The sequence below is a fragment of the Vulpes lagopus genome, chromosome 8, assembly GCF_018345385.1.
Source record: "Vulpes lagopus strain Blue_001 chromosome 8, ASM1834538v1, whole genome shotgun sequence".
Lineage (NCBI taxonomy): Eukaryota > Metazoa > Chordata > Mammalia > Carnivora > Canidae > Vulpes > Vulpes lagopus.
This window is the reverse complement of record NC_054831.1, coordinates 77,424,679-77,450,377: the sequence shown is the minus strand read 5'-3', so window position 1 is coordinate 77,450,377 and position 25,699 is coordinate 77,424,679. Positions and strand designations below refer to the sequence as shown.

The window sequence follows — 25,699 nt, the reverse complement described above, 5'->3', positions numbered from 1 at the left end:
GGCACCTGGTAACAGATGGTACACGTGGTTTTGGTCTTAACACCCCCCCCCCACCCTGCCCCTGGCCATGTCCTCATATCCCTGGCTGTGGCTGTGTGTACCTTGTACCAATCCCTGCCATGGCGCTTGAGCTGATGGACACAAAATGTGGTTGATTCTTAAGGATGAGAAATCATGTCCTTTTTGACTTCATATAGGATTGAACAGAGTACTTGCCACAGGGGTCTTCAGAAGACATCCAGTAGATGAGTGAGTGAATGAATAATAGCAAGAGTGAGTCCCTTCAAAGAACTGGCGACAATAAATAGCCACAATATCCAGATAGACAGCAAGGGGTTTTTTGAAAAAATATGCATTCTAAATGAATCCTTTCATATTTGTTAATAAAAGAGGAATCTATTATAAAAACAGCAGGATGCGTAAACTAATAAGAGAATAGGTTAAGTTTCTGTCGTAATTGCTAGAAATTTTTGCATGTATATTTCTAAGAAAAATCACAAGAAATCTGATTTTAAATACATTTAACTTTTGGTGAAATACATGCAGATAGCATTTTATTGTCCGTATATGTAAAGTTTAGAAATGCAAGTATAGTTTCTGACTATTTTGAGATCATGCCACTAAATTTTAAAGTTGCATGCATCTGTGTAGTTAATGAGATAAAAAGCTTTCAGTGCCATATGAAAACAATTTCCTTCCCCCCCCCCAATGTCCATGAGCTTTTTAGATTATAGTGTTTCTTTAAAGGCATTTATTATTCTACTTAAAAAGATATTTCGTTCTAAGTCAATATTTATAGTAGCTTAGAATTAACCCATTAAAAAGCCTTTTGGTGTGTTCAGGCCTCATTGTCTTGTTTTGTCTTTTGTTTGAGAAGTTTGGTAAAGAAGCATGTTTTTTTCATTACTCATCTGGGAAATGTAGCGAGTATGGATTATTTATTTGTGTCATTAATGAGGGAAAATTGGAGTGGAGTTTGTAGGGACTCCCCGACCTACATCAACATCTGTGAAAGTTTTAAAAAGATGGACATTACCACAGACCCGTCCTATTTCTGATATGCAAGTAGAAGGGAACTTGGTAGTTGTTCGCAGTCACACACTGAAGGAAAATGTTAATTGGGTGAAACTGGGTGAAGGGTATTCATGACTTCGTAGTGTTCTTACAACTTTTCTGTAAGTTTGAAATTATTTCAAATTAAAAGGTTAAAATGTAATTTTACGATCAAATATTGACCTGGAATCATGGATTGTCTAAATGAGAAGACACCTAAGAGATCATCTCTATCTCATTCTTTTTCCACATCTATGATAAGATACAGAATTTGCTAGCCAGTTAAGTATCTTTCAAATTGTATTTCTCACCATGGTAATAAATTTGCACTGAGTCATTCACATTATTTCTCCTCATTTCCTTTTTTTGACAAACAAGAAAGCATCCCACATATATGTGAAAAACTCTGGCAGAATGAAAAGTTCCTTATTTATTAATATGACAGGGTTTCCTTAGATTGAACTATAGCATTTATATCATTTATAATTGTAGATTGAAGTATAGCATATGTATATGCATATATATATATGTATATAAATTGTAGTGAATTTATACGAAGAACAGGGTTGTAGATAGTGGGCATGAGCCTTTACCAGAGACTTGACTTTTTTTTTTTTAAATAAAGGTTCCTATACTGCTTTATTTTTTTTTATTTTTTTTTAATTTATTTATGATAGTCACAGAGAGAGAGAGAGAGAGAGGCAGAGACACAGGCGGAGGAAGAAGCAGGCTCCATGCACCGGGAGCCTGATGTAGGATTCGATCCCGGGTCTCCAGGATCGTGCCCCGGGCCAAAGGCAGGCGCCAAACCGCTGCGCCACCCAGGGATCCCTCCTATACTGCTTTAAGTGTGGTTCTTAATGTGTCTCTTTTCTTATTGTCATATTTTTTTCCCTAAAAGCGTGGGAGTTATAGTTTATAGTATTCTTTGAAGAATGATAGTAGTAATGATCAATTACAACAGATACCACAGTTTCAAACAAGTTCTCACACACAAAGGATAATCAGATCAAAAGTCTTATCCCTATTAACGTTAGCCAAACTTTAACACAAGTAGAATAGAAAATATCAGCTTTGTTAAGAATTCCTTAGTATACCTTTAGCAGCATCAACATTAACACTTGTCCAGAAGTAGCTTCCCTTACTAAAATATCTATTATCCTTAAACAGTGTCCCTAGCATCTCTGGACTGCTTTCATTGGAGGATAGTTATTAGGCCAGATAGAGGAGGTGATATCCACTTGACCTGCAGATGCTAACTCTGGACTTACGCTGTTATGTGGTTTTTGAGAGATTATAGTGAAGAGGGTTGGGTTATTGTTGTTGTTTCTAATCTTCTCAAAAAGGATTGCAGAGGGCAGCCCGGGTGGCTCAGGGGTTTGGCGCCCCCTTCGGCCCAGGGCCAGATCCTGGAGACCTGGGATTGAGTCCCATGTCGGGCTCACTGCATGGAGCCTGCTTCTCCCTCTGCCTCTCTCTCTCTCTCTGGCTCTCGTGAATAAATAAAATCTTTAAAAAAAAAAAAAAAAAGGGATTGCAGAGTTAACTTTATAATGTATAGCTCTGTTATTGACCAGCATTATTATTTAGTAGTTTGAATAGTGAACTCTAACTAATTGTTCTAACTAAAAAAGCAAAAACAAACCAGACCTTTCATCTGGAGAACCTGTAACTGACTCTCTTTGTGTTGGTCCGAGGGCTTCCCTCAAAGGCCCTGTCTGGGGGACTCACCTCCTAGAACTGATCTAGATCTAGAATTAGAAGAATAAGATATACTTTAACATATTCTAAAGGGCCCTGCCTAAGCCAAACCTTCCTCTTCCTGCTTTGGCATCATTGGGATTTATGAACTTCTGTGAGGTAGAAGGAGGGTCTTTGGAATTTAGAAATATTACAGTAATAAGTACTCTAAAATGTTTTATTCGTTCACTTGGAGAATATCGTAACGCTGTCTTCCTTCTCATTTTTTCATGTTTGCCTATTAGCAGTTTGAGCAGATTTGAGGTCCATCTTGTCATTCTAATAAAGATAGGGCTGGAAAGGGCTATTCAATTTTTCTGAGTTGTGTAGATCCAGAACAGGAATCTGAAAACTCCTCTGTAAAAGACCAGATGGTAAATGTCCTAGACTTGCTTGTTGCTTATATAACCAGAGCACAGCAGAATCCAAAGCGGGAGGGTGATCATTTCTAGTTGCTCAGAAAAAGTGTCACGGGAGCGGGAACACCTGATTGGATGCTAAGAAGAGATAGTCACCAAAGTGTGGGGAGCAGAGCCTTCCAGGCAGAGGGAGCTGCATGTGCAGAGGCACTGAAGGAAGGCCTAGAGAAACTGTCAGTCCGCGTGGCTGGAATGGCAGAGTGTTTGGGACGCAGTGCAAGGTGAGGTTAATTATGGAATCAGATGATGGAGCACCATATAGGTAGTGCTGGGGAAATTGGGTTCATTTTACATTTTAGAATACTGCTTTTCAACCTGCTGAAACAAAAAACCAAAAGCCTTTGTAGAAGCTCAGTATGTGAAATAGATCATCTTAGGGGTAACCATTCCATTTGATAGAGACTAGGGGACCCAGTCTGTACTGTGTGGTGCTCTGAAGGGGCTCCACAGAACCCTCAGGCTTCAGGGAACTCCTCTGGCAAAGTAGTGCTGTAGGGACCTATGAAACGTTCTTAGGACAGGGAATGTGATAGGCTTGGATTTGTGGTTTCAGAAGATCAGCGTAGGCAATGTGAAAGACAGGAACTGGAGGCAGAGAGACTAGTTAGAAGACAGAGGAGAGGTGCTAAGGATTCAAACTAACAGTAATAGCGATGGGGAGAGTGTGCTATAGGAAAGTAGAAAACTGTGTTCACAATGTGAAAATGGAGAAACAAAGAAGTAGTCTGGAAGGATGTTTCTGACTTAGGGTTGTGAACGGGTGATAGTGTCATTCTCAAGTCCTGCTAACAGTCCTTATGTCCAAATTTGTCTTGTGCTGGTCATCCTTACCTGTTCACCCAACTCTGTGTCTAGGGCTTGAGCTGATTAATAGTCATCTTCCTTCTCTGCTTATTTCTCTTAATGACTGCATGCTCACTCACCAGGACTCAGAGCCTTGAGATGGTGCTTGACTCTTTCCTCCATTCTTAGACCTAATCATTTATTAGATTCCATTCATTCTGTGTTCAAAAATGTCATCTATCTCTATTGCTTCCTGTTGTTACCACTATTCTAGTTCAGACCCGGTTGTAACTTACCTACATCAATTCAGTGACCCCTAACTTGTCACCTCTCCATTATTAGGTTACCTCCCATCCGTCATGTATGTTCTTGCCAGAATAATTTGCTAACCTATACCCTGTGATTTTTCTTCCTTGTCTAAAAATCTTCACCAGGTCCAAACTACCAGTAGAACAAAGATCACTTTGGTTTTTTTTCTGGAATTCAAAGCTTCTAAGATCTGGATGCCACCTTAGTAAGCTTACTTTGTACTACTCCCCATCTTGCACCCTGCTTGCCAGATGAATTAATCCCTGGCTCCCTGTGTTCCACCTCCATCTCTTTGGCATCTATTCCCTCTCCCTATACATCACCATTCCTAGTCTCTAAATATCTAAAGCACTTACCTAATAAGTAAAAATCTTCCTTAGATCTTTAATATCACAGTAATCTGTTTCTGCTTTGAACTGCTGTAGCTCTTTATCTGTCTTATAGTACAAACCACTTTCTATGTGCAATCCACATTGTGTCCCTGTGCTAAACTGTAATATGCTTAGTTAATATGTGTAGAAAGAAAGAAAGTGATCTTAAAGCAACTTACTCAAGTAGGCAGGGCAAGTAACATTAGCCCCTTTTGAAAGGTCATGAAACAAGCTGAAGGAGTTAAGAGATTGCCTATGGCCTGTTGCTCTGTGGTGCCAGAATGCTAGCAGAAACACTGTCTCTCTAATGCCCAAGCCAGTATGTATGCCATTGCACCATGCTGTCTCTGAAAGTGGCCAACATCAAGCAAACAAAACAGAAGACACAACAGCTTATGAATCATATCCAGGTTGGATGCTTGCATTTTCTAAACTCCCAAGAATCAACATTTGTTATAAGAGTCCTTAAAAAAACTGTGCTTTTTTTGTCATTTCTGAGGATAGTAGTCATAAAATAACCCATCTCCTGATCTTTAGAAGTATGTATGTGGTGGCGGGGGGCAGGGGTGCACATGTATGCACACCTGTACACAAGAAGAAGAAGGAAGAGAAAGACCATATTTAGTCAGGTTAGGAATACAGTTAAGGAAGCAAACAGGAAATACTTAGCAAACTCCAGATCTTGAAAGTAGGCCAAATCACTTGAAAAGAAAATAATCAGTCTGGATCCAGTCACCACTCTTCAAAGAACGATGATGTGCAAGTTTAGAAGATCCTTGAATATTTACCACTTTACTACTTTCTAAACACTATGAATAATTCCCTTTCTTGCCTAGAAATCATATTTGAAACATCATTTTTATTTGTTAGGGTTTTCTAAATATTCCACTAATACCTCTTTTCTTTTCCTTTACCAGAAGAAGAAGAAGAGCAGGTGCCCACTGATGGTGGTACGTCAGCAGAAGCCATGCAAGTTCCCTTGGAGGAGGATGATGAATTGGAAGAGGAGGAAATTATTAATGATGAGAATTTCTTGGGTAAGAGACCGTTGGATAGTCCCGAAGCTGAAGAAATGCCTGCCATCAAGCGACCACGGCTATTAAGCACTAAAGGGGACACGCTGGATGTAGTAGTATTGGAAGCTCGAGAACCCCTCAGCTCAATAAATACCCAAAAGATTCCGCCAATGCTCTCTCCAGTCCACATACAGGACAATACAGACCTAGCACCACCATCACCAGAGCCACCAATGTTGGCTCCAGTTGCAAAATCACAAATGCCAATCACAAAACCATTAGAAACAAAGTCATTTACGCCTAAAACAAAGACTAAAAGTAGTTCCCCAGGACAGAAGACTAAATCGCCTAAAACTACCCAGTCACCAGCAATGGTCGGAAGTCCTATTCGGTCACCAAAAACTATATCCAAAGAGAAGAAATCTCCCGGACGCTCTAAGAGTCCCAAGAGCCCCAAGAGTCCCAAGATTATGACTCATATTCCCCAAGCACCTGTCAGACCCGAAACACCAAATAGGACTCCTTCAGCTACGATAAGTGAAAAACTCAATAAAGAGACCATTCAGGTAAAACAAATACAGACCCCTCCAGATGCTGGGAAACTCAACAATGAGAATCAGCCGAAGAAGGCCATCGTGACAGATAAGACGATCGATGACTCTATCAATGCCGTGATTGCACGGGCTTGTGCTGAACGAGAGCCAGACCCTTTCGAGTTTTCTTCTGGATCGGAATCAGAAGGAGACCTCTTTACCAGCCCTAAGAGAATTTCAGGTTCAGAATGTACTACTCCGAAAGCCTCAACGTCCTCCAACAATTTCACTAAGTCAGGATCTACTCCTCTGCCTCTTTCGGGTGGAACTTCGAGTTCCGACAACTCATGGACAATGGACGCGTCCATTGATGAGGTCGTGCGTAAAGCAAAAATGGGAGCCCCTCCAGCCATGCCTCCCGGCTTTCCCTACATCTCTTCTCCTTCGGTGTCTCCTCCCACCCCCGAACCTCTGCACAAGGTGTACGAGGAAAAAACCAAACTGCCCTCATCCGTGGAAGTCAAAAAGAAGTTGAAAAAGGAACTGAAGACCAAAATGAAGAAGAAGGAGAAGCAGAGAGATAAGGAAAGGGAAAGGGACAAAAGCAAGGAAAAGAGTAAAGAGAAAGACAAAGTGAAAGAAAAAGAGAAGGAGAAGGAGAGCACCAAGGAAACCAAGTACCCCTGGAGGGAATTTCTTAAAGACGAAGAGCCAGATCCCTATAAGTTTAAAATAAAAGAATTTGAGGATGTTGATCCAAAAGTGAGGTTGAAAGATGGCATGGTGAGAAAGGAGAGAGAGAAGCATAAAGATAAGAAGAAAGACCGAGACAAAGGCAGAAGGGATAAAGAGAAGAGAGAGCGGGAGAAGGCTAAGGAGAAGGGGCGGGAGGAGAGGCCCCGAGCGGCACCGACGCCCCTGGTGCTGCCCCCGAAGGACGCGCCGCTGCCCCTGTTCAGCCCCGCCACCGCCGCCAGGGTCCCCGCCACCCTGCCCGCCTTGTCCTCAGTGCTCCCTGACAAACTGTTTGAAGACAAGGAGAAGCCCAAGGAGAAGGAAAGGAAAAAGGACAAAAAGGAAAAGAAGAAAAAGAAAGAGAAAGAGAAGGAGAAGGAAAAGAAAGACAAGGAGAGGGAGAGAGAGAAGAGGGAGAGAGAGAAGAGAGAAAAGGAGAAGGAGAAGCACAGGCATGAAAAAGTAAGCATCCGGCCTTGGCTGGCTCGGTCCAGAAACAGTCCCTCTGAGAGAGGCAGGTAGACGAAGGCCGCGGTGGTGTCCGTGTTCTGGCTGTGCACTGCCCACCAGTGAACCAGAGGGCGATTCATGTGCTTGTGAGATTTCATGTTAATTCTTAAGACCCATAAACTTGTAACCAAGCCCCTCTGTGCTGAAAATGTTACAGATTCATAGCCCAAGAGGGAGCTAATCAAAGACTATAAGCCCTCTCGTAAACAGACTAATCTCTGGCAGTTAAAAAAAAACCCATCATCTTTACCTGTAAATAATATTTTTATAATTATCAAGTGTAGCATACACTGCTTTGTACCCAAATATCAGGTACCCAAAAAAAGACAGCGTCCATTTGACAGAGGGCAGTGTTTTCAGAGGACAGAGTCCCTCCTGAAGGAGGGTGAGCTGGGTTGGCAAGTGTTTGGGGTTATGACTGTCTACTACTTTCTGTAGCATCTCTTGTCCTCCTCTTTTCTGCTTTTATAAGATTAGGACATGTTTCCGAGTATCTAGGCTGATCGGGCAGCCTGGCTGGTGGGCAGAGAATAATTCCAGGTATTTTACAACATAAGTAAGTCAGTCTTTCATAGAGTACAGCCAAGGAGACTGATGCATATCCTGCAGGTCTGTAGAAACTGAGACCTCAAGCCATTGGACCCAGGATGTGACCTCTGCTTTTATAGTTTTGCTCTTCAGTCCATGGTTCCTTGGATTACAGTGGGTTGACTGGTTGGTCTGAAAATTTCTTTTAAACTTTCTTAAAAAGTCTAACTATTCACGGTGTCTCACACAAATTCTCAGAAACCCTTTCCCTGCCTCTCGAAAAGCAGTCTTCTTGGAGGTTGGCCAGAAAGAATACATAGTAATTTTTTCCACATAATAAACTAAGATGTATTTAACACACGGCAGATCTATTACCAGCATTTTTGCAATATTTCAAATTTCATACTTACCTAGAAAAGTTAGTTTAGCTGACAAGCACTAATGGCAGCTCTCACATCTTTCTGCCTACCTTTATGCTTTTTCTGTCCCCCTTGGCTATTCCAAAATATGAAGAAGTAGAATGGAAATCCTGATACTAAAAACTGAACATCAGCAAGTTAACAAGACACAGAAATCCAACTCTTGTTTCCATTTTCAGAATCATCTTATCATTCTGGTATTTTCATGTGGCACCTGGCACTTGCACGTACGTTATTTTCTCCTTCTAACATACCTGTGCCTGATGTCCAGCAGGTATCGTTACCAATATTTGTGGACGAGAAAGTAAGTCTGAGGGGGTGACTTGTCCAAGATCAAGGTCACAAAACCAGCAAAAGCCAGGTCACTGACACAGAGATATTTTCTTCATGGTCTCGAAATGTTTATTGCTGGAGATCTTGCCCAGCAGCAGTTATCACTTACCTGTCATGTACCTAGCACCTTGGCAGCTGAGCCCTCAGTAGATCAAACAGGGTACTGTTGCTTTCATCACCATCTTAACTTTGGAAAGTCAATGGAGTTGTTTCAACGGCCATTATGACTTTGAGTAAAGCCCATCAGATTAGGTTTGTAACAGCAATCCTTGCCTTTCCACCTGACTTTGGGAAAGAAAAGTCCCTCAGACTAACTTGGTTGGAGGTAAAGGCTCAGTTACAAGTTTGCTAGACTTCACCTAACAGAAGAAAACAAGTCCTTGTATCACGTTTGATGGGTTATGGCTCAGATGAATGACAAAAGATAAAAATTTATAAAAGTTGGCTATCATATAAGGCTTTCAAAATAATAAATAGTCTTGTCTCTAGAGTTAAACCTGAGTTCACAGCTTGACATTTTTAGCTGTATGACACTGGGCAAGTTACTTTTATAATAAATGAGAGTACATCTGAGATGTGCTCAGTACTGTATCTGGCACATATGTAAGTAAATGCCCAGGCAGTGTGAATCATACTGAAGATAGAGGCAAGTAATATTATTTCATTTTTGAATCAACCCATAAAATATAGTAACGTGGAGTTTGCTACTTCAATGGACCAGACTAGCTAACTTACATTTGATGGGCGGGGGGGTGGGGGTGGGGGTCAGCTGTGCTTAAGCAGTGTTGAAAAATGATCTCTCCTTCCCTGGCATTCTTTTAAAGTTTAGCTCTTGATGGAGGTAGGAGAGGATAAAGGCCAGGGCAGCCCATGCAGATGCCACTGACAAGGTGCAGAAATTGAGACTTGAACGTAAACCTTGACTTCTCCTTTTTCAACTCCACATGTTCCTCCCCGAGCATCAAGACATACAAGTAAATGAAAGTATACATAGCATTGAAGAATTCCTTTACATATCCGCAGATCAAAATAAGGCACATTTTAGCTGCCCTGAGAAAATGTCTTTTGTCACAAAAATGAGGGCCACAGTGTCCTTCTTCCTTCCCATCCTGACCAGCTCACAGGAGCAACTTACAGATGTTGACCCAGATCAGCAAGCAAGGGCATTGTTTTAATAAAAGAAAAACATCTCCCCGTATTTATTTAACCTGCCTATAAAGTTTTTACCAGCCACATCCACATTATCAACACAAAAACCAATAAAGGTACCATTAATTAGATGGAGATCTGCATGGTAAGTTGAAGGAGGCATGGCCTCTGGAATCCAGCAAATCTGACTTAAGATCCAGGGCATGTTTTGTAGTTTCTTTACTCCTTAGATGCTCCATCTTTAAAGCAAGGATGTGGTGACATTCAATGAAAGGCAGCAAAACACTAATTCTTAATATTTATTGAGTAATTACTACATGCTAAACATCATGCAAACACTACATGTAAGTTTAACTTCTTACCACAATTCTGTAAGGTAGATACCATAATCGTTATCACCTTAAGATGAGAAATTGAGGCTTGGAGAGATTAATAAGGTGGCCGGTGGCCCGTGATCATACACCTCAGAAGTGATAGAACATGAGCCACCATGTCAACCCAGGCTGTCAGATGGTATATAATTGATGTTCTTAACCACTACGCTTTCCTACATTAAATTAAAAATGGATTAATTGAAATTATGTAAGGCATCTGGCTCAGTAGTGCATCATCAGGAGAAAAAATTGTTTTTCTAGTAGTGGTAATAATCCACAGTGTAATGATTCATGCACAATTTGTGTTCCTCAAGTGCAGTAACATACACTAGTCAAGGTTAGGAGTCTGATCTTTTAGCTCTTTAAAATAGAACCAAACTAACTTTTTATGGAAAACATCAAGAGCAATTATGCTGCGCAGTCACAAGCATAACATGATAGCTTCGGCAGTGATAAACCTGATGGTATATTTCAGAGCAGTTAAAATTCTCTGTGCTTGTGTCAGTGTGTGTACCACATGACTTGGATTTTTGAAGTTTAGAGGAATGTTACAGGACTACTTTAGTTCAAATTGACTTTTGGTATTTTTAAGTGTTTTTTAGAAGGAGGATTACTGTGAAAAAATTAAATAAGAAAATATCTCATTTGTTACTGGAACTGAACAGTTGTCCATATAACCCGATACAGAATGTAAACCAAAATCCACCTGTCAAATTTGAAAATATGTTTTTATGCCCTTGATCTGAGAAGGCACAGTAGAATGTCATCCAAACAATGATGATGTCACAACCTGCAGATAAATAGGCCCACCGAAGATCATGGGCTTTGCCAGTCACACCTACTTAAATATGAATTCTGGCTCTACCACTTATTAGCTATTCACCAGCCTCTTCAAACATCTCTGACCCTCTGCTCCCTTCCCTCTGTCTCCTTCCCAGTCAATACCAAGAAGAGATGGCATCATCATAAAATATGACCTCTGCTTAGAAATGAATTTCATACCTTCTCCAAGAATATTTTGGCTTATAGAGGCCTTCTCTTTTCCCCTCTCATTGAAGACTCCAAGTGAAGACCAGCTGGTCATTTAAGATGACTCTTCAGTATTTCCTTAAAACAAGCCAATTATATTGATGATCAACCCACAGATAATTGATATTTGCTAAATGGAAAGGTCGTAAATTCTGTAAAGGATTCCCCCAATTTTTATCCTATATATTGATGAATGTTATTTTGAGCCAACATCAGCTACTGGATGGACTAATCCAGATGGTAAATGATACCATCTGCTGGTATATGATACCATCACTAAGCTGCTTAGTGAGTGCATATGAGCACCAGACCTGGCCAGAATTCGATGAATTAATCCTCCCAAAAGCTTGGAGGGTTTGGTGCTGTTACTGCTATTTTGAGTTGAGCAAACTGCATAGAAAGGTCAAGTAGCTTGCTGTAGCTGATGGGTGGAAGAGCCAGGACTTGGCCCCAGGTCTGCATGAGTGGTGTCTGTGTTCTTTGTCACCCACAACAGCCTTCTCAGTCAGTCACCTCAGATGGAGCTGATGAGAAGGCTAACCATAGTTTCACACTCAGAAATTAGGTGAACATTTTGAGTTGAGAAAATTGTAGTCCCTGGAGAGACCTTAGAGAACTCTTCAACCACTATATTTCAAAGTATGGGCGATGGCGATCTTTTGTGCTTTAATGACTTCAGTAATCAGAACAATTACAATGGTTCATGGTTCTTTATTTTTTTTTAATTAATTTTTATTGGTGTTCAATTTACCAACATACAGAAAAACACCCAGTGCTCATCCCGTCAAGTGTCCACCTCAGTGCCCATCACCCATTCCCCTCCAACACCCACCCTCCTCCCCTTCCACCACCCCTAGTTCATTTCCCAACATTTCTTTTCCCTTCCTTTGTATTCCCTTTCACTATTAATTGTATTCCCCAAATGAATGAGAACATACACTGTTTGTCCTTCTCCGATTGACTTATTTCACTCAGCATAATACCCTCCAGTTCCATCCACATTGAAGCAAATGCTGGGTATTTGTCGTTTCTAATTGCTGAGTAATATTCCATTGTATACATAGACCACATCTTCTTTATCCATTCATCTTTCGATGGACACCGAGGCTCCTTCCACAGTTTGGCTATTGTGGCCATTGCTGATAGAAACATCGGGGTGCAGGTGTCCCGACGTTTCATTGCATCTGAATCTTTGGGGTAAATCCCCAGCAGTGCAATTGCTGGGTCATAGGGCAGGTCTATTTTTAACTCTTTGAGGAACCTCCACACAGTTTTCCAGAGTGGCTGCACCAGTTCACATTCCCACCAACAGTGTAAGAGGGTTCCCTTTTCTCCGCATCCTCTCCAACATTTATTGTTTCCTGCCTTGTTAATTTTCCTCATTCTCACTGGTGTGAGGTGGTATCTCATTGTGGTTTTGATTTGTATTTCCCTGATGGCAAGTGATGCAGAGCATTTTCTCATGTGCATGTTGGCCATGTCCATGTCTTCCTCTGTGAGATTTCTCTTCATGTCTTTTGCCCATTTCATGATTGGATTGTTTGTTTCTTTGGTGTTGAGTTTAATAAGTTCTTTATAGATTTTGGAAACTAGCCCTTTATCTGATATGTCATTTGCAAATATCTTCTCCCATTCTGTAGGTTGTCTTTTAGTTTTGTTGACTGTATCCTTTGCTGTGCAAAAGCTTCTTATCTTGATGAAGTCCCAATAGTTCATTTTTGCTTTTGTTTCTTTTGCCTTTGTGGATGTATCTTGCAAGAAGTTACTGTGGCCGAGTTCAAAAAGGGTGTTGCCTGTGTTCTCTTCTATGATTTTGATGGACTCTTGTCTCACATTTAGATCTCTCATCCATTTTGAGTTTATCTTTGTGTATGGTGAAAGAGAGTGGTCCAGTTTCATTCTTCTGCATGTGGATGTCCAATTTTCCCAGCACCATTTATTGAAGAGACTGTCATGGTTCTTTAATCTAGCTCCAACTCCCTTAGCATTTGCCCTCAAATAATCTTTTATTGAACTTAAACAATTTGTTCTTTAGAGAACACCAAAGAGTCCTACTGGTTGGTGCTTTTGACAAAAGGTTGCCATCGTTCCTCCATCTGTTTAGAACAAAGTATTTTCCTTTCCAGTTTTTTCTCATCAGCTCTCATCATTAACTAGTGAAATGAAGGGTTTTTACTCAATCCAGTAAAAAGAGGAAGATACTCTCTTCCTGTTTCTTACAACTCTCTGTCCCAAGGGGAAGCCAGTCACCTAACATTTCCTTGAGTGTGTTGGAATCAGTAGCCATTTACCAGAGACCATCTCCAGGTCTGGGTGTGAATGAACTTGAGCGAAAGTAGAAGCCTGCCTTCTGTTTCAGTTGTCCTTGCTGGATTCCACTTGTCATACTTGACCACACCGTAGAATTTCCTTCTGACTGTCTTTTTAATGTCTTAAACAGTTTATCAGTACTCAGACCACGCTTCTAAATTGAACCAATGTAAAGACCTTAATTGCTAAGAAAGACAATACGATGCTCGCCAGTCATCATAATTCCACATCCAAAATGTTAGCTTATTAAAAATAGCTCATCAGTACTATTTCTGGATATTTTGCTGACATATTAGCATAGATGGGAATCTGAACTAGCATTCGCTGAACTTGCTGCTCCTCTATCTAGCACACATTTTTTTTTTTAAGTGAAAGAAGTTTAACGTTAAAAAAAAAAATAGAAAATAAAAACTTGGCCAGATTATATTGACAAAGCTGCCCATTACCTTTGCAGAAAGTCCCTGTCAGAAGATAAACTTTAAAGCTGGAATGCATGAAAGAGTTCCAAGATAGAATTTAAATTTAAACTGATTCTTTATAGATAAGCTTTTTAAAAATCCACCTCTTTGCTTCAAGTCAGGATTTTAAAAATAAATTTCCCCTTTAAATCTCTTGAGCGATTTTCATTTTTTGCAAGGCCGCACTGCTGGTGTCCTGGAAAAATGGAGAGTTAGAGCTTTATCAGTTGGTGCCCTGAGGTATGTGGCAAAGAAGCTAAATCCTTGAAGATTAGCAAAAAAAATGCAGCACATGGCAATAAGGGGCTTATATGACTACTAGTATTAGTTCAGGTGAAAGCAGTATTGCTTATACATAAAACTGGACAAATCCACTGACAATGTATTTTTAGTTAGCTACAAAGGAGTCTTCTATTACTGGACTTTGCTCTTTGGTGGATTGGGAAGCTTAGTAATCCACTGTAAATGCTCTGTGCGCCCCAATTCTCAGCTCACTCTCAAGTGCAGTGCTTTTATTTTAACCCTTAGAAGCTCATGTTGTCCCCAGAGTTTGGCTTCATGCCATTAAAATGTGGCATTAGTCGAATGGTTTTAAGTAATTCCAAATAATTGTCATTTGTTTAGTGATTTCTGAGAAGGACATGTGAGAAGTTACTTTATGAATGCAGGAAATGTCTTTGTTTTTATTTTGGTAGGCATTTTGGATAAAAATGTAAACAGAAGTCTGGTAAATTCTAATTTAGAAATGATATTTTGTGTATCTCTATTATTAGCATCCTCATTAATATTTTTGAATATTATCTGTAAGTTAAATCCTATTTAGCTTCTTTAAGAATGAAATTAATGTTTTAAGTATTTGTTGGGAGGGCTACTCTCTGTCCTGGTTTGCCTAGGACAATCCCAGTTTACACACTTTTTTGGCGTAAATAATAGCTCCCACTCTCACTCTCAAAGATGTCTCTGGATGATGTGGTCACCCTAATTTTACCCAAGGAAAAGTTTGGAGCTAAGGTAACAGGGTTCTGAATCATTCATTAATTCCACACGTTTACAAAATATCTTTTTTCTTCAGAACACATATATACCATTTTTAATTGAACTTACAAGATGTATCTCTGTTTTTGTTTGCTTCTTTTTTTACATATAGTATCATTTAAACTTTTTAAATAGTATAAATAAACCATGTCTTGATTATTTTACCTTGACAAGTTACTTAAGATGGCATCAACAACCCAGCCAGTTTAATAAGCACCTCTATTTACATCTTAAAAAGAAAAAAAAAAAAGCCAGTTTAGTTGAATGAAGGTGAGGCCAAAGTCAATCACAATTTCCATATAAACTAGTTAGCTTTACATAGAAAAAAATGATTTTACAACCAACCCTGGGGGGCACATGAGTGGGTCAGTTAGTTAAGAATCTGACTCTTGATTTTGGCTCAGGTCATGATCTCAGGGTCATGAAATTGAGCCCCAGTCTCGCTCTGCTCTGGACATGGGTCTGCTTAAGATCCTCTCTCTCCTTCCCTCTGCCCCTCACCTCTCCTGCCTCTCTCTCTCCCTTTCTATAAACAACAACAACCAACACTAGCCATTTCACAAATATATGTCATTCATCATAAAAGACATTTACAAGAAAGTGAGTAGCCAGCTCCATGTAAGACAACAGCATTACCGGGACAAAGGACTCGGCAACATGGTAGAGGTGAGAGTGAACTTAGTGTCAGGAGACCTACAGGTAGATCATTTACTTACTAAACAGAGTTCAAAGAGCAAACTGGATCACATATATGGAACACACTTGGTGCTATGCAGGTGTGAGTTATGATTATTGTGTAGTGTGATATGGACCAAACAGTGTGAAATATGGTAATGGTAAAGATCTTTTTCAAGGTAGAGCAGCTTTATTTTTAAATAAAGCTTAAGGAAGGGTTAAGTGATTAAATAATATTGCAGGCTAAAGGAATGTGGAATATTACTCATAATTTATAACCATATTACCCTAAAGTTTTTTAGAATTAAGGAAATATAGGAACTGTATGTAATTTTCCATTCTCTGAAACAAAACAACTGAATCCAATCCTACTTTTGCTGTTTGTGTGACCTTAGAAAAGGAAAAGGAAAAATGATTGCTTCATATATGATACCTTTCCCTGTAAAACAGAAGCCATAATGCCTATCCCTCATGTTTGTTTAAAAAAAAAAAAAAACTCTATGAGAACATCTAAAGATATCCAATCACAATGCCTGGCAAGTAGCAGGCAGTTTAAAATGTTTGTTCTGGATATATTTGTCTGTTCTCCTACAGATAATACAGAAAGGTGAGAAAAGTAGAGAAATCTTAATAGTTTACAAAATAGACCAAACTATTGGTTTTTCAGATTTGTTTAGATACGGAACCCTCTGTTAAAAAAGAGTTGGGGGAAGTGGGTACAAACCCTAGCTAGTTATCCATGGGTCTTGCTCTTATTGCCCGCCCTCCCACCCTCCGTGGCCCTTGGTCCCCTAGAGCCTTAAGGAAAACCACTGGGATATACTGTCCAAATAACTGGGCAAGTGAATGAGACATGCATCAAAAGTGACCATTTGGAGGAGCGGGCTTTTGTGAGAAAGTTGACAAGTTAAAGTTTAGATGTGGTGAGATGAAACGCTTAAAGAATATTGAGTTGAAAATGTTGAGTAGGTAATATTCTGTTGTGGTCTTGGGCTCAATCAGTGCTAGTCTAGAGATGGAAATTTTGAAGTCATGGCATATTGTAAAACCTACCATTGAAACCATGAACATGGATACACCCACTGAAGAAAGTGTAGAGGGCCAAGAAGATGTGGTCAAGCAGAGGACTTAGTAGAGGAGAAGGAAAGGGACCAGTGAGACCCCCAGTGGAAAGCATACTAGGACATCAGGAAATGATTGGTGTCTGGGGGAGAGTGGTTTCAGTGGCCTGGTTGGGAGAAAAAGTAGATTGGAGCAGATTGAAGAATGAGTAAGTGAAGAAGGAGACAATTGACAGGAGTCTGATATAGGAGAGGTGGTCAGTAGAAGGCGGAAGGGCAAGCAGGTTTTTTAAGATCATTGAGCATATTTAAAAACTAGTGGAAAATCATGGCACTGTGAGGTTGAAGATGCCTACATAAGGAGGACGTCTCCTTAAGAGACCAGAGGAGCGGGACTCTGGTACAGTATTGGGTGCAGAGAAGTCTGTAGACCTGCGTGGGCTGAAGAAGTTCTCCTGCCTGGTGGCCTCAGTGCTTTCTCCGGTGGAGCTGGAGGGACAAAAGTAGAAAGGAAATCACAGGATAGGTCTTGAAAGAGGTAAGAGTTTGAAATTGTTGCTTCAGACAACTTCTTTGATTGTGTCTCATGCACTGACTGTGTGTCAGCCCCTATGATAGGCACAACAAAGTAGCAGTAAGCTAAACCGAGGTGGTCTCTGTGCTTACCTGGCTTGGCAGGTGATCCAGATACACAGCGTTGAAGGCAGAGACGGAATTGGAGTTTCTGCTAAGTTTACATGATCTTTAAAATTTTCTTTGGAATTACTTGATGGCCCTGAGGATGATTTTGAATTGGTTCTGGACAGATGGCAAAACAACCCAGAGGCAGAGAGTTGAAGGTGTTTGAGCTATTAATTCAGTAAGTATTTGAGTTGCCTCCCACATGCCACTGTTCAAGAGAATGGTCGAAACCACAGGCATTGACATGATGATGGATTTAAAAAAAAAAAAACAGAACTCAAAGGAAATAGTTAAAAATATATGAAAAAATGGTAAATTTGATCTATGTGCAATGTATTAACTAGATGATATATTGAGCATTATGTTATAGATTCATTCCCCTTTAGAACTACCACACTGTCCTATTAGGATTTAATTCTTGGGCTTGACATATTTAAGTCAGTGGCTTGCAGCTAATCATCACAGTAACTAGCAGCGACTGTTGGCATATGACAGGGCCCAAGGCCAAGGATGTTGAACATCTGGCCATACCTGCACCGTTCTATTCAACAAAGGACTGTCCCACCAAAAATGCCAAACACCTGTTGAAAATCTCTGACATTGATGATATTTGGAGCTACAGAGCTTTTGTTCAGTTTGTTCCTTCAAAATATTATACCGTGAACTCTTCACACCAACACGTGTGAAGAACTCCTTTAAAGTCATACTTGATATTTGACCATTAGCTCAAATATTTGCAAAGATCTTCAGTTTATTCAGCAGATGTTGCCTTCACTACAAATCCTTCTATAAAGGTCTATTTTTTCTTTTGCAGATCTGTTGACCACAAACTAAAAACAGAGCAGTTTAATGCTGCAGTTACACTTGGTGTTTCCATTTTCTTATATGATGATGCAAACTTAGGATGAGTTTATGTTTTTCAAGTTCAATAAACAAATACATTTTAGCTTATAGGTGCAGGTATCAGTGCATTTTTTTCTACTTTATTGAGTCTGGAAATTAATGTTCACCGAATGATCTAGAGGAGTTTTTGTTTAAAAGTTCTAACCATAAAATCCAAGAAATTAACCAGAACTAAGAAAATACAGAAATAACTCCCATAACGTTCACGATGTAATTCAAGTTTGTAGAATTTCTCACGAAGCCTTTGGTTGTTAAAAAACAAAATAGCCCAGATGGTCCTTGGATCTAGCATTTTAGCCACATTCAAGGCTTAAACTGGCTTATCAGGTTTGTGGAGATGAGGAAGTAGAAGAAGGAGTAGGAGGAATTTTGTCGAAACCACGTTTAACTCTAATGTAATAACTTCAACAGATAAAAGTGGAGCCAATTGTTCCAGCCCCAAGTCCAGTCATCCCCCGATTGACTCTCAGAGTTGGTGCTGGCCAAGACAAGATGTAAGTATAAACGTTTTCAATTAGAGTGAAAGAAATTGAACATAACCTTCCCTGCTCTTTCCTAATGGGTTTAGAATCTCACCTTTTCCAGAGATGAACACGGAGGATCAAGCTTTCCTTTGAGAATTCTTCATTTTCAAATTGTATCGGTTTCTTTCCTCAGAGTAAATGCTTACTGCTTTCTTTGACCTAGAGGATCCCTTCTTTCTTATTTTCTCTCTCTTCTTTAAACACATGACATGGTGTCTGAGTAATTCTGAATGTCCTGGTTATCTGAAAAGGAAGAAACTATATGTTGAGTAGACTGCCGTATTCCATCCGGGTGCATGTAATGTTATACCTTCTCAAGTATGTATTCTCTACTCACCATGACAAAGAATGGAGATTCTCATGGTTTTATTCTGTACCTGAAAACAAAGAGACTGCCAAAGGTTTAGTGAAACAGTATATAATAGTAACAACCAAAGTCTTAATTATCTGCCCATTCATTCATTCAAGAGAGGGCTAGAAATGTAAACCCTGTGTTCACTGTTCTTAATTTTCACAGAATCATCCTGTCATCAGCCCACCCTGCTTTAAAGTGAGTTAGTTGCCTTTGTTTCTTTTATTCATTTTGGAGATACAAATTAAGGCCTACAGTACTCTTATGTGATTTTAATAAGGTGATAAAACACTGATTTCTTTGTAAATTATGTTAAAAATCCTTCTTGTAAAAGTCATACTGTTTATCATTTAAATGAATCCCATAGGCTGAAAGTACTGGCTTATACAACTTATTTTTCACCAGTAAGCCTGAAAATGGATTTGTTTACATTGTAAACAGTCAAATATTATGTAGAAAATGGGCTTACAGGGCATAAGTTTTCATTCAGATTTTACTGTAATGATGGTAGTAGGAGCAATGCACTTATATAGTAGTTAGACAACAGAAAACATGCCTTGTGTTCTCAGTGGTTCATTACATCTTAAAAGTTTGTATTTTATGCTGCTGCTTGTGCTAACTCCAAACAACACAATGAAAAGGTCTAATATCATTATGATGAATGGTGCTGTAGAGGCAAACATGGTCTCCAGGAAAATGTTATGTTCTTCTGAAGATTGAAAGAAAATCCAGATAGTTCATCCTTTTTTTACCCAAATTATTCACATAATTTCCACATTACTTTTTTTGGTTTTATCAGTAAAAACCTAGACAATGGGTGGTAGTGTTACTGACAAGCTTAGACAGTGTAACAAAAATACTGTAAATTCAGCCCATTTTAAGCAGATACCGGTTTGACCCAGGCCCTCTATCTATTTTACCTACAAAAAATTTAATAATGTCCAGCTTCCTCCACCAATAGAGGACAGAAAGCTGATTAGCTGGGAGACCTAGCCAGAGCAGCTATTGATACCATCTTTTTGGAAATTCTGTACCTGGGCTCATCCTCTAAAGAGAAGATATTATTTATCATTCAACAAATGCTTTTCTCTTACTAGTTCACATTTATTACTGTTTTCTCAGTAACTCACTATTACTTAATCCTTACTTCCACAAAAGAGTTTGGCTTACTCATTCCCTTTGGAGAAAAAAAGGTCTGTGAAAAGACTTTGTTTTTTGTTTTTTTAAAAAGCTTTGATAATTATATGCATCTCATCCACCTTTAAGCATCTTCCATTCATTCTCTTGACTATCTTTCTCCTCTCAATAAATCACTCATACACCTGAGACACTGGGAAACATGAGAAATAGATCCTGTTATCGGGACGCCTGGGTGGCTCAGTGATTGAGCATATGCCTTTGGCTCGGGGCATGAGATCGAGTCCCACATCAGGCTCTCTGCATGGAGCCTGCTTCTCCTCCCTCTGCCTGTGTCTCTGCCTCTCTCTCTCTCTGTCTTTTGTGAATAAATAAATAAAATCTTAAAAAAAAAAATAGATCCTATTATCCTGGAACAGACTGTCCAGTATTAGGGAAATTATAATGCTCAGACATTCTAGACAAATTGACCATGAAAGTATAACATTATATAATATGTGAACTTTCAAATATTTAGGTAAATAACCCCCATGTTATATGAATAATTAATCACTTGACCAAAGTCAGGCACAAGGAAATACTTATAATGAACAAAGGAATAAATTAAGTGAAATAAGTTACATTTTAAATTAAAATAAGAGTGAAAAAGAGGTCCAAGTCACATAGTAATAGGATTTTATGTAAAATATATCTTAATCAGTAAAGAGTTGTTTTTTTTTTTTAAATCTAAATCAAGGATCAGCACACTATGGCCCATGAGCCAAAATGGCCAGTTTTTGTATGGCTCACAAGCCAAGAATGGTTGAAAAAAATTAAAAGAATAGTTTATGACACATGTGAATTATATGAAATTAAAAGTAATGTTCTATTGTCATAACATAAGGACGCATGGCTTATTCCACGGCGGTAATAATGGAAAAGAGGGGGCAGATTCATATAAATGTGCCTTTACTTAGTTTGTACACACTTGGTGCTACAGGACTCTTTTGAAGTGAAATTAATGAGCAGAGTGGGATTCAGAAAGGGGGTTCTGAATAGTCCGGGGGAAGGGGTTGTTTATTGCTAAAGAACAAGCAGAGGATTAGAGTCTTTTGAAATTATGGGAAAAAGGAAAAGCTTTACAGGGTTCAAATTATACCCTCTCATTGAAAGATCTTTAAGACAATATTTAGTTTCTAAATTTTCCTAAATAAAGAAGGTCTTCTGCCCTTGATCTGGAAAAGTACTTTGAGGTTAGATTATTTCCTCTATTCTCTGATGTTAGTCCTCGTAGCAAGACAGACACCTTTTTTTTTGTCTTCACTTAACATGCCTGGAATCTGTATAGGAAGTCGAGCACCTCCACCAGATAGATGAGTGTTAAAATCCCAGATGACTTTGCAGGGACCTCAGATTCTTGTGCCATGCCCCCCAGTAATGGGCATCCAGGGTTGCCCTTAGGCAGTAATGAAGATGAATAGAGAACAGTGGAATAGTCACCCTGAAATTACAGTCTCAGCACCTGTAACGTTCGTGAGTAGTGTGAGTGGGAAGCACACTGAAGGAAACCGTCTGGTAGGTCACCGCTTGGCCAGGAGCAGCTGCCTGTAGCTGTAGTGATGAGGATCGTGGTCACCCTTGTACTTGGGGACACAGAGCAGGGTGAGTAGAGTGCCCACCACCAGGAGGTGGGCCAGAGGCAACACAGTTGCCAGGTTGTTTGCCATCCCAGTCCTACCGTTTACTGACAGTGTATTTTGAGCAAGTTAGGAGAAGTGAGCTGATGTATGGCATTCATTCGTCTGTTCATTTCTATGGAGAAGATGCAGCAAAGTAATGTGGTGGGGGGGGGTGTCAGGGACAGGGCTGTGAGACAAGACAGTCAGGAAGGAGCTGGCAGGACAGGACCTGCCACTCTTCTGTGTTTAAATGTGTGTGGCTCGATTTTTAAGGCTGAAAGTTCTGTTAAAGAAGCTTCTCATTAAAAAGAAAGACAATTTTAAATATTGTTTAAGTATGAAAAATAAAGAGGGGTGCCTGGGTGACTCGGTCCACCTTCAGCCCAGGTCACGATCCCACAGTCCTGGGATCGAGCCCCCAGTATGGCTTCTTGCTCAGCAGGGGGTCAGCTTCTCTTTCTTTCCACTCTGCTTGTTCTCTCTCTCCCTCTCCCTCTCTCTCTCTCTCTCTCTCAAATAAATAAATAAATAAATAAATAAATAAATAAATAAGTAAATAAATGGTTAAGTATTAAGAAAAATTTAACTGTGTGTAAGAAAACTTTAACTTGGATGCATACGCATGCCTCTCTTGCATTTCTCAGATGCCCCTTCCTAGCTGCCCTCTGCCAGCACTGGAGAGGAAGTCTCTGTCCTTTTCATCATCCAGTGCTCCACTCTTGTCCTTGAGTGGAGTTCTTCCCTGGTGAAGCCCCCACCACCTGCCAGCTGTATTATTTGGGCTGGTTAATGGGGGTTACCGTGTTGGAGAAATTGTGCACTGGTGCTTCTGCAAGCCTCAGGACGCCGGTGCCTTTATGCAGTGAGCTCACCAGAGATGGGATAATTAATTGAGCCCCCCTCCCAAACAGCTAGTAATGGTTGGTCATTTTTTCCAATTACTCTCTCATAGTATATTTGATCAGGTGACCCAGAATCATTTATGATGCCTTTCAGAGAACAATATTATTGTCAATGATAATTCTAAATTTTATTTTGACTAAGAGGTTACAATGGATTGTCTTTCTATAGATGTAACCCTTTTTCCAAAATATGCAAATTATACTGAGATATTTTTCAATGACCACTTTACTGCTGGCAATTATAGTTTTCTTTCTGCCAGCATTTTGGTTTCCACTGTCAACACTGCCTTAAGTATTATCAGATTCCTTATGATTCTGGAAATTCTTTCACTAATCAGACTTCTCTTAACAGAGGTGCTAAAAATTAGATGCTTTCCTTTCTGTGTAAGTAATTCAGTTTCTTGTTGCTGTGTACAGAATTTAGTTATTTCTGGGAAGGGGCTTTTTAATGATTGGAATTTCTAAATTATATGTACTATGAAAATGGGAGCTAAAAGTTTGCTCATTAATCTTGAAGAACATAAAAGTTTTAATCTTTAAAAATAAAATATTTATAGATATTTGTTGTCTTTTTAAGATCCAAATTTTCCCTAGTAACGCTTTTTGACAGTACAGCTAGAAGTAGAGAATAATCAGGTGCAATTACAGGAATAATCATTTACAATATTTTTAAAGAAAATACACATTTTATATTTTAAAAGGTAACCAGGTTTAGCTGAAAGACATTTAACAGGATGAAACATGTGTCATGGTTTTTAGTGATAAGTTCTTTAGAGAAATAATAGCAAATGATTTTTATCCTACTTTCTGCATTTTCCCTCTTTATGTGAAACATTCTTTGTTCATATAACTTTTTTCCACTGTAAACAAATTTACAGTAGCTTAAAGAGAGAACAATATAGTTATAAGAAAAAAGAAATAAACTAATACAAAGAAAAGGAAAAAGTAGCGAATGATTGCATGTCAGATATGATTATGGCTTCTTAGCCAGAAAGGCAAACAGTGAAATATATTTTTAAAAAGGAAGTTACCGGGATCCCTGGGTGGCGCAGCGGTTTGGCGCCTGCCTTTGGCCCAGGGCGCGATCCTGGAGACCCGGGATCGAATCCCACATCGGGCTCCGGGTGCATGGAGCCCGCTTCTCGCTCTGCCTGTGTCTCTGCCTCTCTCTCTCTCTCTCTGACTGTCATAAATAAAGAAATTAAAAAAAAAAAAAAAAAAAAAAGGAAGTTACCTCTGAGTTTCTTAGGAAAAACAAAATTTCTCAGGGCACCAAATTTAAAACTTGATTTCCATATAGAACCAGGCGACAAAACACTGTCTTCCATCGCAGCTTTTACAGCAGATATGAAGGCGGTTTTTGTTGGATGGTTTCTCGCAGCAACCTCTAATCCAAGGGTCTAGTGTAGTAGCACCCTCAGTGAAGAAGACTCTGTAAAGAATCTTCTTGTCTCTAGTCGAAGCGCTCATGTTTTCTATTTGTGTTAATCAAGACTCTTAGTTTCAAGTGACAGAAGCCTGAATCAAACTAGCTGAAAGGGGCAAAGTCAAAGAGGTTTCTTTGACTTCAGGGGAGGCAGTATCCAGGGTTCGAAACGTATCATTAGGCCTCTGCTCACTCTCTTTGACTCCGGCTTGGCCAACATGGTCTGAGTCACCCAGGGCTGCTATGGTTCCCAGTCCTCCACATCTCCAGTGACCGCCCCCCCCCACCCCGTCTCCCAGCACCCATGGTCGGGGAGACACCCTGCCAGAAGGGGCAATGGTAGTCCCAGAAGGAAAGGAAGACTCTTACTGCAATAAGGGACAAGGGGCAGGCAGAAACAACAGACAGATTTTATTTAGGAAAAGACAGTAATATTTCGTATTTTTATAAAAGCATGCTGAGGAGGCCAAGCCAAGCCTGTTGGCTTAAAACATGATCCTTTAGAAGTAAAGCTCAGAAACATTTCAGAGCATCATCCTGTCAGACTTAGAAGGCCTTTTGCTTTTCTATTTTTAATTTGTTTCCTTTCCAATAAAATTGTCTGCCTGTGATTAAAAAAAAAAAAGATTGAAACATGTTAATAGTTTTCTTTTGCCCTGGTTAACTTGCCACTGAGACTAAAACATCTCATAGGTATTTTACCTATATCAGAAGTCAAATAACAGAAACAATGACCCCCCCAAAAAAAAAAATCCTAAGAATAACTATATTTTAAAATGTGTGCCAAATGACTTACTTGTAATGCTAGTGACAAGTGGTAACATTATAAATGAAGTTTCCTAGCCACTAAACAACTGGAGCACAAGCGGTGGGCTGTATACATTATTCTTGCTCCCTTATCGTACTTATAAAGTCAACAGAGCCAAACCCATATGTCTCCACCATACTTCCAAGGGGAAGCAAGTAGTTAAAATTTTTCCTATTTGGGTCTTTGGCTCTTTTCTGACTTTTGCAGACAAGGCGTTCTTGGGCTCCATCTCTTACTCTCTCGTTTTTATTGACCTAAACTTATGATGAAATCTGCAAGTTTAATTTCCTCCCCTGGCAAGTTGTAGTTTGTTCATTAACACCAAACACGCAGTGTGTGTAAGGAAAAAATAGCATGCTGTCCGGAAAACTGGATTTAGGTTTGGGGAAATGCTTTTACTACACAGTAAAACAAGTGGAAAGATTATAATCAAAGCATTTCCATCTTACTTGTAAACAATTACAGCCG

General features: G+C 39.6%; 1 protein-coding gene across 1 annotated transcript in view; it reads left to right on the top strand.

Annotated features, from left to right (window-relative positions):
• Positions 1 to 25,699, top strand: part of TAF3 (TATA-box binding protein associated factor 3) — a 177,926-nt gene that overhangs the window by 124,366 nt on the left and 27,861 nt on the right. The window contains exons 3-4 of the mRNA XM_041766319.1: positions 5,593 to 7,421; positions 18,836 to 18,918. Of these exons, the coding sequence (XP_041622253.1) occupies positions 5,593 to 7,421; positions 18,836 to 18,918 (1,912 nt within the window). The remainder of the gene's footprint in view (positions 1 to 5,592; positions 7,422 to 18,835; positions 18,919 to 25,699) is intronic.